This window comes from Jatropha curcas, chromosome 5 (assembly GCF_041381405.1).
Source record: "Jatropha curcas cultivar XTBG-Jc1 chromosome 5, XTBG_Jcur_1.0, whole genome shotgun sequence".
Classification (NCBI taxonomy): domain Eukaryota; kingdom Viridiplantae; phylum Streptophyta; class Magnoliopsida; order Malpighiales; family Euphorbiaceae; genus Jatropha; species Jatropha curcas.
The window spans coordinates 1,379,503-1,394,922 of NC_143155.1; the positions used below are offsets into that span (position 1 = coordinate 1,379,503).

General features: G+C 31.2%; 2 protein-coding genes across 2 annotated transcripts; one reads left to right on the top strand and one right to left on the bottom strand.

Moving 5' to 3' along the window:
• Positions 1-5,475: 5,475 nt before the first annotated feature.
• Positions 5,476-7,989, bottom strand: LOC105629979 (low-temperature-induced protein). Its single transcript, XM_012211645.4, has 4 exons — positions 7,767-7,989; positions 6,952-7,200; positions 5,895-6,644; positions 5,476-5,704 (listed from the first exon to the last, which is right to left on the bottom strand). The coding sequence occupies exons 1-4, from the start codon at positions 7,846-7,848 to the stop codon at positions 5,661-5,663; spliced, it is 1,125 nt and encodes a 374-aa protein (XP_012067035.1). The 5' UTR covers positions 7,849-7,989; the 3' UTR covers positions 5,476-5,660.
• A 2,067-nt stretch (positions 7,990-10,056) lies between these two features.
• Positions 10,057-14,610, top strand: TOC75-III (translocon at the outer envelope membrane of chloroplasts 75-III). The gene is made up of 7 exons (XM_012211579.4): positions 10,057-11,351; positions 11,789-12,010; positions 12,124-12,231; positions 12,348-12,539; positions 12,642-12,890; positions 13,556-13,810; positions 14,032-14,610. Exons 1-7 carry the CDS (start codon positions 10,173-10,175, stop codon positions 14,269-14,271), a joined length of 2,445 nt encoding a protein of 814 aa, XP_012066969.1. The 5' UTR covers positions 10,057-10,172; the 3' UTR covers positions 14,272-14,610.
• Positions 14,611-15,420: the final 810 nt, after the last annotated feature.

Sequence of the window (15,420 nt, forward strand, 5' to 3'; positions counted from 1 at the left end):
CCTCGTTGTTTTACTTTATTTATTTCTTTAAATTTTTACTTTTCTTCTTATTAGAAAAGTAAAAATTAAACGGACTTTTCAAAAATTTTTTATTAGAAAAAAAGATATAAGACAATAAAAAGTTAAAAACATAGAAAAATAGAGAATAACTGAATAAATATTCATATTTGATATTATTTATTGCGAAAAAATAGTTAATTTTAATTTCTCTTTTAAAAAATCCGTTAAACTGTATTTAATTATAATTTTTTAATAGTTTAGATATTTAATTATAAATTTTTTCCGTTTAGATTCTAAAAAAAAAAAAAAAAAAAAAAATTAAAGGTTAATTAACCCTAAAGAAAATACTATTTGAATCAAATTGATGCAATGAAATGAAGACGTGCATTATTATAAATTAAAAAGAGTAATTTCCAAGATTTTATTTGTAGATTAAAAAGAGATGAACAAAATTTTAGTGGATTTTAAAGAAAATATTGCAAAAAGTACAAAATACTTCAATTTTGCAAGTGAACAGTTGTTAATTAAATTTGTTCATTTTTTCGAAAAAAAAAAAATGTTCATTAATCTTTTTTTTTTTTCCGGTTAGATCCGAAATTTGATAGCAAAAGGAAATTTCGCCCTCTGTTACTTTCTTCCGCCTAATTCGCCAAACTGGATGTTGTTTTGATTTGCATGAAGTTTTCTTTAGTTCTTCTGCATGATTAACATGTTAATTTATTCTTTTCAGCTTACACGTGTATCTACATGGTTTCCAAATTTACAGCCCGAAATGTTTTCCATATTTAATTAAACAATAAAAATGTTTGCTCATGCTGACCTTGAAACAACGATAAGTTTTGCTTGTTGAATTACTGCAATACCCCTTCTTGAATTTAGGTGAAAAATGGTGCACTATAAGAGAAAAAAATACAATGATTTTGTATTGATTAAAAATAGTAAACTTACAACCTTTGTTAATTAATGAAGTTACCTTAACACCAAACTACTTAACATTCTTATGTAAGAAATAAGTAAAAGATATATATACTGGCAATTATAATAATTTATAAATGTTTATTAATGAATAAAATATTATTGGCTAGTAATATAGTTTTATTCATAAGTAAAATTTTAATAAAATTACCGTATATTAAATTATAATACCTTAATAAATTGATTTTTTTTTTTTTAAGAAAACAGAAAACAGTTTATTTTCAAACCACTATTTATGGTTTCATAAATAAACTATTATAAAACCATAAATAAACTATTATTAATACAACAGAAAACACAATTCTGTAAACCACTATTTATAGTTTTATAAAATTTATTTTTTATTTTCAAAACAGTTTCTCAAAAGCAAAGGAAAAAAAAAACGTAAACAAGTTTAAACAAACAAGTTTTATTTATTTTTTAAAGAAAAAAACGAAAAACAAGAAATTTAATAGAAAACAAACAGCACCAAAATTTTTCAACAAAAAAAAAAAAAACCTGCTTAAACTGAGTTCACGGACCTGCTCATATACCAAACCAATGAAAATTACCTTTTTTTTTTTATTAAAAGGAAGGTACTTCTGATCATAAACTCGAAAAAATGATAATGTGAAAACAATATTTTAAAAAACTTTGTATTCATTGGTTTGATCCATGAATGGACCCATGAATTTAGTCTAGGCAAATTTAATCTCCTAAGAATAACAGACACAATTTGGTACTATTTTATTTTTTTTTCTCTCAGTGAATTATCAAAGATAATCTTGTTTGGACTAAAAAATTTTATTTACTTAGTTTAATATATGGATGGGCTTATACATCAGAAGCGTGTGAGTCATTCCTATGTATTCATTCTTTATTTTAACTAATAGGAAGAAGATTGTTATATAGTTGCTTGAAAGAGCACTATAGCTAGCAATTTTTTTTTTTTTTATCTTTATGGCCCGAGTGTGGAGATACATGCATATAAAGAAAACACCCTTCATTGTGATATATTTTACTATCTATTGTCAGAGAAAGTCACAATGCAAAGGCCGAAGAGTATAAAATCTCACGTCTCTAAATAAATTAATTAACGGCAGCCCAACTGGTCAAGATTTAGGGGCTAATAGATCAGGCACGCAAGTCTCCATTTCTTAATTATGATTATTATTATTATTATTGTAGCAAATAACTAATTGATTATAAACATCAGTAAAAACTCGTGTGAAGTGGGGTTTTCATGGTGATGTCACTCTTCTTTTATGATCATATAGAAGGCTGACCTAGGTCAGCTTTTGGCTTAAATTAATCTTTCAATGAGATTATTCAAAATTAAAATTGAAGACAAATACGAGACTAGCTTGTTTATGGAGAATTCTACGAACATTTTCATCATAAGACTCGTTAGAGGTTTACAAACCATTATGCAAATGATTATACTCTGACTATATACTGGAAAAAAAAAATGTAGGAAAAATTTTTAAAAAATTCATATTTTGGTAAGTTTAGTCCATATATAGGTGAAACCATAAATTTGGTTTGGACAACTATAATACATAAATACAAATTGAACTCAACATATGTGCTTAAATTATAGGAAAAATTATAACACGATCCTTGTGGTTTGTGAAATACAACTAATTCGTCTCTGTCTTTTTTAAAATATACTAATTTGTCCTTATATTTTGCTTACGTTCCATTATTAGGTCCTTCCATTCAACTTTTGCATTTTTTCCATTAAGTCAACAAAAAAAAAAAAAAAAACACAGATGTCGAAGGAAAGAAACTAAAATATTATACCAAAAAAAATTACAATGCAGTTACTATGGTTTGAGAAATACAACTAGTACATCCCTATGTTTTAAAAAATAAAAAGGATATTGTCATGTCATAAGGTACTTAACAGAAAATATGCAAAAATTGGACGGAAGAATCTTATAGTTTGACGAAAGTAAACTATAAGGAAATTTTAATATGTTTCCTAAAAGACAAAGACGAACTCGTTGTATTTCACAAATCACGTGAATTGTACTGTAATGTTTCCTAAATTATATTTACTTAATTAATAATTCCACAGGTTAAAAGTTCTTACACCAAACTAGTTCGAGGATAGCTGCATCCGGCCAACTATGTCAAAGTGAATGTTATTTCATTTGCATAAATTCCATAGGAGATCTCCTAGATTCTTCTAGATGTTAATAATATGTTCTTTTACTCAGGGACGAAGCTACAATGTAAATAGAAGGGGGACAAATTATATAACACCCAAGTGAAGGGGGCAAAATGGTTGGAGTACTTTGGAAAAGGTGAAAAAACTAGGGTTGAACTGTGAAAATGTAAACTTTTTTTTTTTTTTCTCCTAAGAGGATGGGGCAATTGACCCCCTCTTCCAATGAGTAGCTTCATCCCTGCTTCTACTTCTCTACTTCTTTTCCTTTAAATATCTCCATTCAAATCTCATAAGATTTATTTCATCTTATATTATCGAATCATAGCTTTTTCAGTTATAGTCCCATTCGTTTTCTCACTTATCTTAATTCAAATCTTATAAGATTCGTTCCATACCATCTCATTGAATCATAACTTCTTCTACTATAGTCTTATTCGTCTTCTCGTTTTCTTAAAAAAGTGATAAGTTAAAGGTATTATATTCGAGTTCTTTCGATTGTCAATTTAGCAAGCCAACAGGAATGTTGTTATTGACCCATTAAGGAATGTTGTTATTGACCCATTAAGCCTTCTTTTAAATTTAAAAAATTACAGCTTTTTTATTTGTGAAACAAAATCACTAAACTTTAGTTTGAGATTAGTAGAATCACTATTTTCCAAAATTGTGCCATAAGACATTAGATCAAAGTTCTTTTTTTTTTTTTTTTTTTTTGTTTTTAATTGTGGTCAATCAAATAACTGAAAATAAAAAATTCAATGAAATTCAATAAAATTGATGAAATTCATTTGTAATAAATGGAAGGTTAATAGCTACTCTACACTTTAACCTAATTACAAAAATTTAATTTTTTTTTTTCTAATTTTATAAACTAAACCTCGGTATTTTTGTTCTCCAAATTTTTTAAAATGTAATTACACCTTAGTTTGTAAATTACTCTATTACAAAAGATTAATATCTTATACTTTTTATTGATGATGGTAGAATGACTAAAATTATTACTTTTTAAAAAATATGAATTAATTTAAAGTTTTCATTAAGGAAAATTCAATATTTGCTTAGCGTAAAAAAAGGATTTAAAATTTTTTAATTAATCTAATATCTGATCATATTAGAACAACAACAATAATATTTATTTATAATATATTTATATGACTATTAATAATTAACTAAAATGGAATCTAAAGAAAAATTAATATTGGTTAATAATTTGTATACTGATTATTAGGCTTGATGATGAATAATTACTGAATAATCATATTATTACATTTTGAAGAGAATTGAAGTTGGACAATTTAGATGGAATATAATAATAGTAACACCCATAATTAACATCAGGACCTTTTTATTTTCAGCCTCAATTGTATTGGACCGACCTTCTAAAGTAAGGATTTGTATGAAATAAATATTCTCATGACTTTGACAATGATCCATCTCTTTGGTAAATTAAGGAGCCCTTTGTTATTTTTTTTTTTTTCCAGTTCTCTATCCACTCACTTGCTTTTAATAAAAAAAAATTTTTGAGACCTCAACTTTTATAATAATTCATTTATTATCATATATATATATGTTCATGTTAATTATTATTCACGTTTTTTTTTTTATGCTTCTAAGTGGATATATACTTTCGTATTTGACTTAAATAATGTTACCAATTCAGTCAAAACAAAAAATAATGTTACCAAAGTTCATTGTATCATCTGTTAATTATCTTAACACTCTTTACATTTTGCATTAATATATTTAATTTACAATCATGTTGATTCCATTGATTCATTGCATTGTGATTGCTTTATTACTTGGTCTTTGCATTATAATTATCAAATATACTAGGATAGACCTCCGTATTCAAAATTATATTATTTAATCTTTGCATTATAATTCTGTTAAATAATTGTGGAATATAAAAAACACCCTTAAAGTTAATTACTATATAAAAACTATATAGTGTAAAAGTTATGAAAATTGAGGTTCTTATCGGTGTATTTTACCAAACTATAAGGACTATATAGTAATTATTTTTAGAGGTACTTTTGATATTTCACCGTTACTTAACGAAAAAACGAATAGTTAGATCTTATAGTGTAACAAAATTATAATGCAAGGACTATAAAGTGTAACTTTGAAAGTCGAGAACTTTACTAGCATATTTAAGCAAAACCTAGGGATTATATAGTAATTACCCCATATTTTTTATTTGTCAGCTTAATCCTTGAACAAAACCATTCCAAACAATAATTACATTTCCAAATATAATTTTTCATTCTATAAATTCTCAGCAGAAGCTGTTAATCTTGTTCCTTGGAAACTTCCATTTCCAAATTATGAAAATGGGAGACTGAATATCATAATTGATTAATAGGTTGCATTTTTTTATCTTTGAAACTTTTGCATAATGCATATTTTCTTTCAAACCAAAAGCATATTATTAGAACAAGAATGTGACTAAACATGAATTATGACAAATGAAAAACAATCTTGGTAAACCGTTTATCATCAATACATATGAGTTTTTATTAGCCTTTGACTTCATCTTTCAGTTGGCTTGAAGTATTCTTCCATTGGACTCTTCCTCAACAACTGCAATTGCAACAAATTAAAGATTTAGTGTCATGAATTATAACTGTTAATTAATCAAAATCTCGGTACCTATTCGGCAAAATTAGTTATTTTGATAGCTATAGATTGATTTAGTAGCATGTTTTGTCCATTGAAATGCTAAAAAGTTATTTAAAAAGTTATTGCCGAACGCATACGTGGAGTTAGATACCTTCGTGAACATTAGTTGAGATGGGAATATGAGATGATGAGTTATGAGAAGAATGACAAGCTACAGGTTTAGAAGATTCATCACTCCTAAGCAAAGAAGTTACAGCCTCTTTCACCTTCACCACAACGCTAACATCATTAGGAGTTTTTCTTGGACTCATTACTTCAGATATAACTTGAGAAAGAGCTTTCTCATCCTCTCCAGGCTCCAACTTATTCATTAAATACTCTTTCACTGATACTCCTTTATCCCATATTTGCTCTCCATTGGTTCCAACTCCTGAAGGTACTGAGCCTGGTGCTTCTTTTTCCAATTCTGCTTGTTCTGATTCATGTGGTGTTAATGCTTTTGCTTTAGGGCTTGTTGGGTTCGATTCTGTTGGTGTTTCTTCTTTTGTTTCTTGTGTTGGAAGAGTGAGACTTTGAATCTTTGAAGCAAATGCATACGTAGCTTCAGTTACAGTTGCATATGCTGGTGCTAATTTTTCTGCTACTGTTTCCGAAATTGTTCTGGGTAATTGAAAAGAAAGAGACCTTCGATAAATGGGAAACTTCTGATTGGTAGGAGAACGGGAACGGGTTCGAAAAGAGTTATTAGCGTTTGCTGCTAACGAACGGTTTCGAATAGAGTCATTAGCGTTTACTGCTGCTATGTTAGACAAAATATGCTTCTCAGATATCACAGGAACTGCTCTTGGATGTTGTCTAGCTGTTTCTCTGTAGCCCTCAGGTGCCATCTCCGATTCATACACTGAAAATGAAATTACACCAGTCAGGAAATTAAAATCTGTTTAGTATAAGTGAAATCTATAATGTTTTATTAAAATTATTTAGAATTTCATTTTTTTTTTTTCTGTTTAGTTGGAGTTGGCTATACGATTTCTTTGTTTCCAATAATAGATGAACCATTCTGTTTTTTATAGATGAATTATGTAGTTTAAATTTCTTTACATGATATATAGTGGAAAAATTCAAATCTTAACAGTTTCCTCCCTTTTAAGGATTGCTGATGATATTTAAAAAAAAAAAAGGTAAATCTTGAATTAAATTTATGTTACTTGGGGCTCCAAGATATTCAGGATCTTCATCTTCCTCTTCATCCAAATCTTCCAAGCTAACACCCCATGAGGGTGTAGCATTACCATCCGCATTATGCTTCTTCTTGCTAAGAGTATTCCGCCATTTTCTTGCCTTTTCCCTCACTCTTGCAAGAACTGATTTTCTGTGGTGCGTATGATCATCCTCCATGTCATGTTCTTTAGAAAATGGTTGCAATGTGTGTGGTGTCCATCTTGAAGCTTCTCCAGCTGCAGGAGAAAAACCTCACAAGACCTTAGAACAATCTATATATATATATATATATATATCAACTTGGCAATTCAAGAATAAACATATATAACACTATAATGAAATTGATTTATCCATATGATTTATTTTCTAATCAATGCAACTTTTGGAAAGAAGAAGAATGAAACTCCAACCATGGAAATTGAAAGACAAAAAACAAAAATAATAACTTTCATTCGTATATATTCTCTAATTATTTGATAACCCGTATTGCAATAAAATGCGCGCAGTGACGGAGCGAGGATTAAAGATAATGGGTTTAGGAGGTGCTAAATTTAAGAGGAAAAAAAACACCATTCTAAAGGATAAAACTGAAAACTTTTAGAAAGTTAGAGGTGAAAATTTTGCTGAGAGGGGCAGGGAGCTACCCCTGGAGCCCCTCTGTCCGCCAATGATTGCGCATGTTTCTTTGTAACATTATAAAGAAATTCATCCAATCTAATAACCATTATATTCCTTTACAGTTTACCGAACATAATCTAATAATAATAAATGAATAGGTAGCAATATTCTTGATACCACGAACCTCGCACAAATTGTTCAACAGTAGTTGGGGAAGAAGGAGCTCTAGGATTTTCACCTCGGTGAATACCATCAAGTTGAGCCATTGTTTCAATTCTTGGTTCTTGTTTGTCAAAATATTTATGTATTTATTTCCTGTTGTCTCTCTTTCCTGCCTTTTATTACCACAAAGAGGGAAATTTAGGAGGAGGTTCCAGCAGAGACAGGAGAAAAGCAGCCAGAGCCACATGTTATTTTGGGTTCCATTTTTACAAATAGGAATAAATGCATGTGGTTTTTGTTTTTTTTTTATCACTTGCTACTCACCAAATGTTATAATAAACCTCCTTAAATAGCAAATTATTAGGCATTCATTGACTGTTTCCCTCTCATGCCTTGTGGCAGGAATTTCCCTTGTTCATAAAAAAATAAAGCAAAAATAAATAATCCAATCAAATTCCTTATTTATATTGTGAAATAATTTCCAATCTCTGAAAGTGGCATATGGATTCTTTTGAAGGATTTAGATGCTGAAGAGCATTGTTTGTTCTCTTCTTATCTATTTCTTATATATTCAGAAACCTGAAATGCTCACAACTTTATTATTTATTAGTGCTTTTCACATACAAATCGAATGTCTGATCTTACAGAAGTCATTTGTTGAACTCAAGCATTATTTTATAACACCATTTTTTTTTAATGCAAATCAATATAGCTGGTTCATGATCGGAACTTAAGTTCATTTTTCATTGCATATAGTTTAAAATATATCAAATTTGGTACACATTTCTACAAAATAAAGACCATCATTTTTATTTATATTTGATAACTCGGATTTTTTTTTTTTTTTTTTTTTTTTTGGGTAAATGAAAGGAGAATTGTGTTCCCATGGCAGAATTACAGAACATATAGGGTATCAAGCAGACAAACAAATATCTAATTAAATGGGAAAAAATCAATTAAGAATGGTAGAACACGTAATAATGAATTTAGTAAAAACTTTAAATTAAAAAAAAAAGAAAAAAAAGGAGAGAAAGAAAAAAGATGATTGAATTGAAAACAAACCTAAACCTGTAAACCCAGAAGGAAATGAATGAAATCTGAAATTGTTTTTTTTATCTACTTTAATATATTAGATAATGGCCAATAAGAACATTTAAAAAACTATAATTTGATTTCAAAATTCCTAATAAAGAGAATCTCCGATATTAACTTAGATTGTTCTTATTTAATTGCCACATCAGAAAAATGAAAAATTTTTTAAAATCTACTCTCAATATTAATGTTTGGTATGTCAAGTTAAGTTATCAAAAAAATAAATAGACATGTCTACCACACCCAAATTATAGATCCAAAAAAAAAAAAAAAAAAAGAAAGAAAGAGAATGCAAAAAGTTATGGAAGTAGTTCATTTGAGATAAATTTTTTAAAATTTAACTTTTATAAATAAATCTCCGATCATATCATCATACACACATTTTGTTTCATGTGATGAATCGACCACGATTCAAATTAGTATTGAAAATGGTCTAAAATCCGCAAAAATTAAAAGTTTCAACACATGGCAAGGGTTTCTAGTTTGTTCATAAAGCACCATATAGCGGCATTCATATATTGAAAGTTGGAACATTGTGTTTCTTCCATGGCTAATAATTTTCAACCATGAAATATATAAAAAAAACTAATTATCTATATATATTTATTTTAAAAATAAATTAAGAAAAGAAAGGAATTTAAAGTTTTTAAAGGTCTAATTATATATATATAATACTCAATAAAGAGAACGCCTTGAAATTTTTTCTTTATTTCTACATAATTAATCAAACATCTAGTTAACAAAATGTATAAAAAATTAAAAATAATCAATCTATAATTTACTATAATATTGTATGTGAAAGTAATTAAATATTACATCATCATTTAGGATAGTTATTTTATTTTGTTACATAACTTTTAAAAAATTAAAATAGAGTTTTTAGTTATATTTTAGCTAATCAATATTAAAAAATATTTAAAAATTTTTGAAAAATAAATTTATTCAGTAATTGATAAGATTTAAATTTAAATAGAAAACTAATAATTAAATTAGTTTTTTTTGGCATAATAATTTTTATTCTTTTTTTAAGCAATCAAAATAAGGGAGATTTAATATGATCACATGTAATTATATTCATTTCCATCATCTCAACCAAATTATAAGAAAATCAAAATAATAAAAAAAATTTAATAATAAAAAAAATACTCAAATCTTAGGGGCATATCATTGGACATCTCGCCAGTAAGCTATAGAATATCCAAACCTAAATCGAAGGTTGGGCCGTAAACCCCTCCTCTGGTCAACCAACCAAACCCACACCCTCTTCCCTTCTACTTATGCCTTCTCACTGCTAAAACCCCCATTTCTCTTCTTCTTATTCTCTCGCAATACAGCCATGTCCTCCTTCGCCGCACCCACCAATCTAATTGCCAATGCTCCACCCTCCTCCTCCTCCTTATCCTCCCGTCGTAAGTCACGTGCTGCGGCAGCCGCCCCTTCACGTGCTCCCTTCTTCAAATGCGATCTTTCCTCCTCACCTTCCTCACAGAACCCTAAAAGTCGCAATTCCGTGCAACAACAAAAAGTTTCCATCCTCAAATCTCTCTCTAAGCCTCTAGCTCTTGCCGCTGGTGCTTCTGCGGCCACTTTATTTCTCCGCCTCACTCCCATCCCATTCAACGACGGGCCTGGCGATTTCGGAGGTGGTAATGGCGGAGATTGGTTTGGAGGCGGCGGTGGGGATGGTTTTGGTGAGGGTGGAGGATTTTGGAAGAGACTGTTTTCTGCGGCGCCTGCAATTGCGGATGAGTCGCAGTCGCAAGAGTGGGATTCACATGGTTTACCGGCTAACATTGTAATTCAGCTGAATAAACTAAGTGCAATGAAGAAGTACAAAATTTCAGAAATCCTCTTCCTTGATCGGCGACGAGGGGCCATTGTAGGGACTGAGGATTCGTTCTTTGAGATGGTTTCTCTGCGGCCCGGTGGAATCTATACCAAAGGGCAGCTGCAGAAGGAACTTGAAACGCTAGCCACTTGTGGAATGTTCGAGAAAGTAGACATGGAAGGGAAAGCTAACCCAGATGGAACCATAGGCCTTACTATTTCATTCACTGAAAGCACCTGGCAATCAGCTGATAAGTTTAGGTGCATTAACGTAGGTTTAATGCCACAATCAAAACCCATTGAAATGGATCCAGATATGACTGATAAAGAGAAGATGGAGTATTATAGGAGTCAAGAGAAGGATTACAAGAGAAGAATAGAGAAGGCAAGGCCTTGTTTGTTGCCAATGGCTGTGCATAGAGAGGTACTTCAGATGTTGAGAGATCAGGGGAAGGTTAGTGCAAGGTTGTTGCAGAAGATTAGGGATAGAGTGCAGAAGTGGTATCACGATGAAGGATATGCGTGTGCTCAAGTCGTGAATTTTGGGAATTTGAATACTAGGGAAGTGGTTTGTGAGGTAGTGGAGGGGGATATTACCCAGATGGTTATTCAGTTCCAGGATAAGCTTGGCAATGTTGTTGAAGGGAACACACAGCTTCCTGTTGTCAAGAGAGAATTGCCCAAACAGGTGAATTCAAAATGGATTATTTTTTCTTTTGTTTGTTGTGATACCAGATTATTAGTAATTTGATAAGAGACAAATAAAAGCAGATTGATCAGATCAAATGGAGTCAGTTGCATGCACTTAAACAGCAGATTGATATACTAAACTTAGGATGCATATAAGAATAAATTGACCCGTAAAACCAACTATTTAATGTGCGATTGGCTAATAATGAGATTTTCATTTTCGTAATCATGGCATTTTACATAATTGTACTTTGATAGGGATTAATAGTTTACATTTGAGTATTTAGACTCAAACTCGAAGGAATGTTTTTTTTTTTTTTTTTTTTTAGGCTTGCTTTGGCGATTGAATGCTTACTAATTGTTCATTAGCACTTTCAGCTCCAAAATCTTTGTGGACTTATTCAGTGATTATATTTTAATTCTGGTGGCATACAGCTTCGACAAGGTCAAGTTTTTAACATTGAAGCTGGGAAACAAGCTCTTAGAAACATAAACTCACTGGCTTTGTTCTCAAATATTGAAGTTAACCCCAGGCCTGATGAGAAGAACGATGGAGGAATCATTGTTGAGATTAAGCTTAAAGAACTAGAGCCAAAATCAGCTGAAGTTAGTACTGAGTGGAGTATTGTTCCTGGACGAGGAGGACGTCCCACATTGGTATGTTACTTTTGTTTGGATGTGGATTTTGAATTCTTTGTTTTTTGTTTTTGTCAATCAATAGATGTTTATCGCTCCAGCATCACAGTGTTAATTGAATGGTTCTTTTTCAGGCTTCATTCCAGCCAGGAGGGACTGTTTCTTTTGAACATCGGAATATCAAGGGGCTTAATCGGTCTATTCTTGGTTCAATAACCACTAGCAATTTCTTCTTGCCTCAGGTAATTTTTCCAAAATTTATAATTCTGTTTCTACTAAATAATTCATGGGATTGATTCAATTATCCCTTCTCTAATATTTTATATCTGAAGATGTACATTGTTAATCTTTTCATCAGGACGATCTTGCTTTTAAGCTTGAATATGTTCATCCCTATTTGGATGGTGTATATAATCCACGCAACCGTACTCTTCGTGCAAGCTGCTTCAACAGCCGGAAACTAAGTCCAGTCTTCACTGGTGGGCCAGGAGTGGATGATGTCCCTCCCATATGGGTTGATCGAGCTGGCCTCAAGGCTAACATTACTGAGGTGATTGATAATGCCTATTCTATGTTTACCTTCTTGATTTTGAACCCTTTTTTAATTCTGTAAATTGTTTTCCTAATGCATGTTTGTTAATGTGTTAAACAGAATTTCACTCGTCAGAGTAAATTCACTTATGGGATTGTGATGGAAGAGATAACCACACGTGATGAAAGCACTAATATAGCTGCACATGGTCAAAGAATGTTGCCAAGCGGAGGAATTAGCTCGGATGGACCACCAACGACCCTTAGTGGCACTGGAATCGACCGAATGGCATTTCTACAAGCAAATATCACGCGTGATAACACCAAGTTTGTAAATGGAGCTGTAGTTGGTGAAAGGAATGTATTTCAGGTTAGCTCATGTTCTGATAATGATAGTATGGTCTTTTGGAACTTGTTTTTTTGGAATTCTTGTGATTGATAATAAAAAATATTCTGAGTTGTTGGCCACCACATATTGTTGTTTTAGAATAATAGATGCCCTCTCTATTTTTGTTTGTTGTCTTGCTCTTTCTTGGTCATCATAGTGAGACAAGGAAAGAAAACGGTTTTATTATGCTTATGCAAGGATGCATTTTCTGCCCTTTTAATTATTCTCTTTAGAAATTAATCTTTTATCACTGTGAAGTTTGAGGACCAGGATCCAAATGCCAGATTACCATGCTAGCATTAATTAAACAAATCTACAATTACAAGCATTGATGAAACTTTTGAGAGAGAATAGTGCATTTAAATATTAGTTGTTCCTGTGTGTGTTTTCTGAGCTTCTTGTACTACAGCGTCTTTTCATGTATTTCCTTGTCAAGTAGTGATGTCGGACAGACCAAAAAGATGAATGTTCACTTAGATCTCAGCTGCTTTCCCCAAGTTTAGTGGCTATTATGCGCTTTTGTAATAATTTGGTAACTGCAGATTTTGCACTGACAATGAGCAGTGTGTTTGCCTTCCATATAACATAGATTATCTCAATTGTCTTTCATGCTGTCATATCTAACATGTTTTATGTATGAATTGCAGGTGGACCAAGGCCTCGGAATTGGCAGCAAGTTTCCATTCTTTAATCGTCACCAACTAACTATCACACGGTTTATACAGTTGAAGCAAGTGGAGGAAGGTGCTGGTAGATCGCCACCACCTGTACTAGTCCTGCATGGCCATTATGGCGGTTGTGTTGGCGATCTTCCAAGCTATGATGCTTTTACCCTTGGGGGACCTTATTCTGTGAGGGGTTACAACATGGGTGAACTGGGAGCAGCTAGAAATATCCTTGAGGTAACTATTATTATTAGAAAAGTTAGCGTCTGGGACTGGGACAAAAGCTATTCTATGTCATAATTTTATTGCTATCTGTTGCAAAATCGGGGTTGGAGAGATTTGTACAAAGCAAATAAACAACTTGCTATTTGTAAATGGTAAATATGGTTGTCTTCATATACCAATATTGCAGAATTGAAGACAAAATGTTTGATTTGTTTTTTATATTTTGGCTGCAGCTCGGAGCTGAAATTCGGATACCTGTGAGAAATACACATGTGTATGCATTCGCAGAGCATGGAACTGATCTGGGAACTTCTAAGGATGTTAAGGGGAACCCAACAGAAGTATACAGAAGAATGGGTCATGGTTCATCATATGGTGCTGGGGTGAAGCTGGGTTTGGTTCGTGCTGAGTATGCTGTTGATCATAATACTGGCACTGGATCATTATTCTTCCGGTTTGGGGAGAGATATTGAATGGCAATTGATTACAGACTTTGGCCATTAGATTTTCTGGAAGAACTGCCAAGAGTTATGGATTAAGAGAATTTTTATGAGATCCTAGAACTAGATGCGTGTTTTATTTGCATAGGGCCTTTTCCAATTGTTCTTGGTTGGTATAGTTTTTGCTCTTGGCCCTATAAGAGCCCACAGAGATGGAGAGAAGATTGTAATGTCTTGATTTATTTCATGTACTTTCATGAGGCACTGTCTTTGGGTAAGCATAGCGGTTTATATTTGATTGTGCAAAACTGAGAATAAATTTTTTGATAGCTGTTTGATTTTCTCCTATTAAGGATGGAGCTTTCTTGTTTATTTCTAGGTCAAATCTCTGCTTTTGTAATTATATTTTATTTTGAAAATTTACACTTCACTCCCTGTTTTAGAAATTTGTTGGCAATAATATCTTATTTTTAAAATTAAAAAAGATGGTAATGCTTTATCCTTCGTATGAAAAGAAAAATTAATTTTCTTAATGTTGATTTCTCTCTCGATCTTCGCATTCCAATTGCCTCCACCATTACTACTATCATTTTTAATTGTTCTCTTTTTGTTCTTCCTCATCTTTATTGAAGAACTGCCTGTTAGTGTTTTATTCAATCTCCTCTCAATTCCCACGTCCATCATCAACCAATGTTTCAATTCGTTCATCTGTATTCTACTCTCTTCTCCTCTTCAGAACTTTAATATTTGATTTTTCTAGGTTATTTTCTTTTCACTTGTTAATTTCAATTTTCAACTAATGTACTTTTTTTTTTATAATTTAATTTAATATATTTACTCTCTCTTAAATGGGTATTCCTTTAATTTTTCATGGACAGTTTCAATTTGTTATCTTTTCATATTTGGATTAAGTGGAATAAAAGTATATGTTTTAATTTTTGAGGTCTAACATATATGAATATACTTTGAACTTTGCTGGTCTTTGCAATTTCACTTCATTTTCATCTTTCTACCAATTTCGACCAACCTTCAATTATAATTAAGGATGAATTGCAAATAAGAAAAGTATTTCCAACATTTTTAAATCATTGGCCTATCCAATTAATGATTAAATTTTAATTTTTAAAATAAATGTGTCAATTATTGAATTGTAATTAGCACGACATAAAAATTAATTTAATG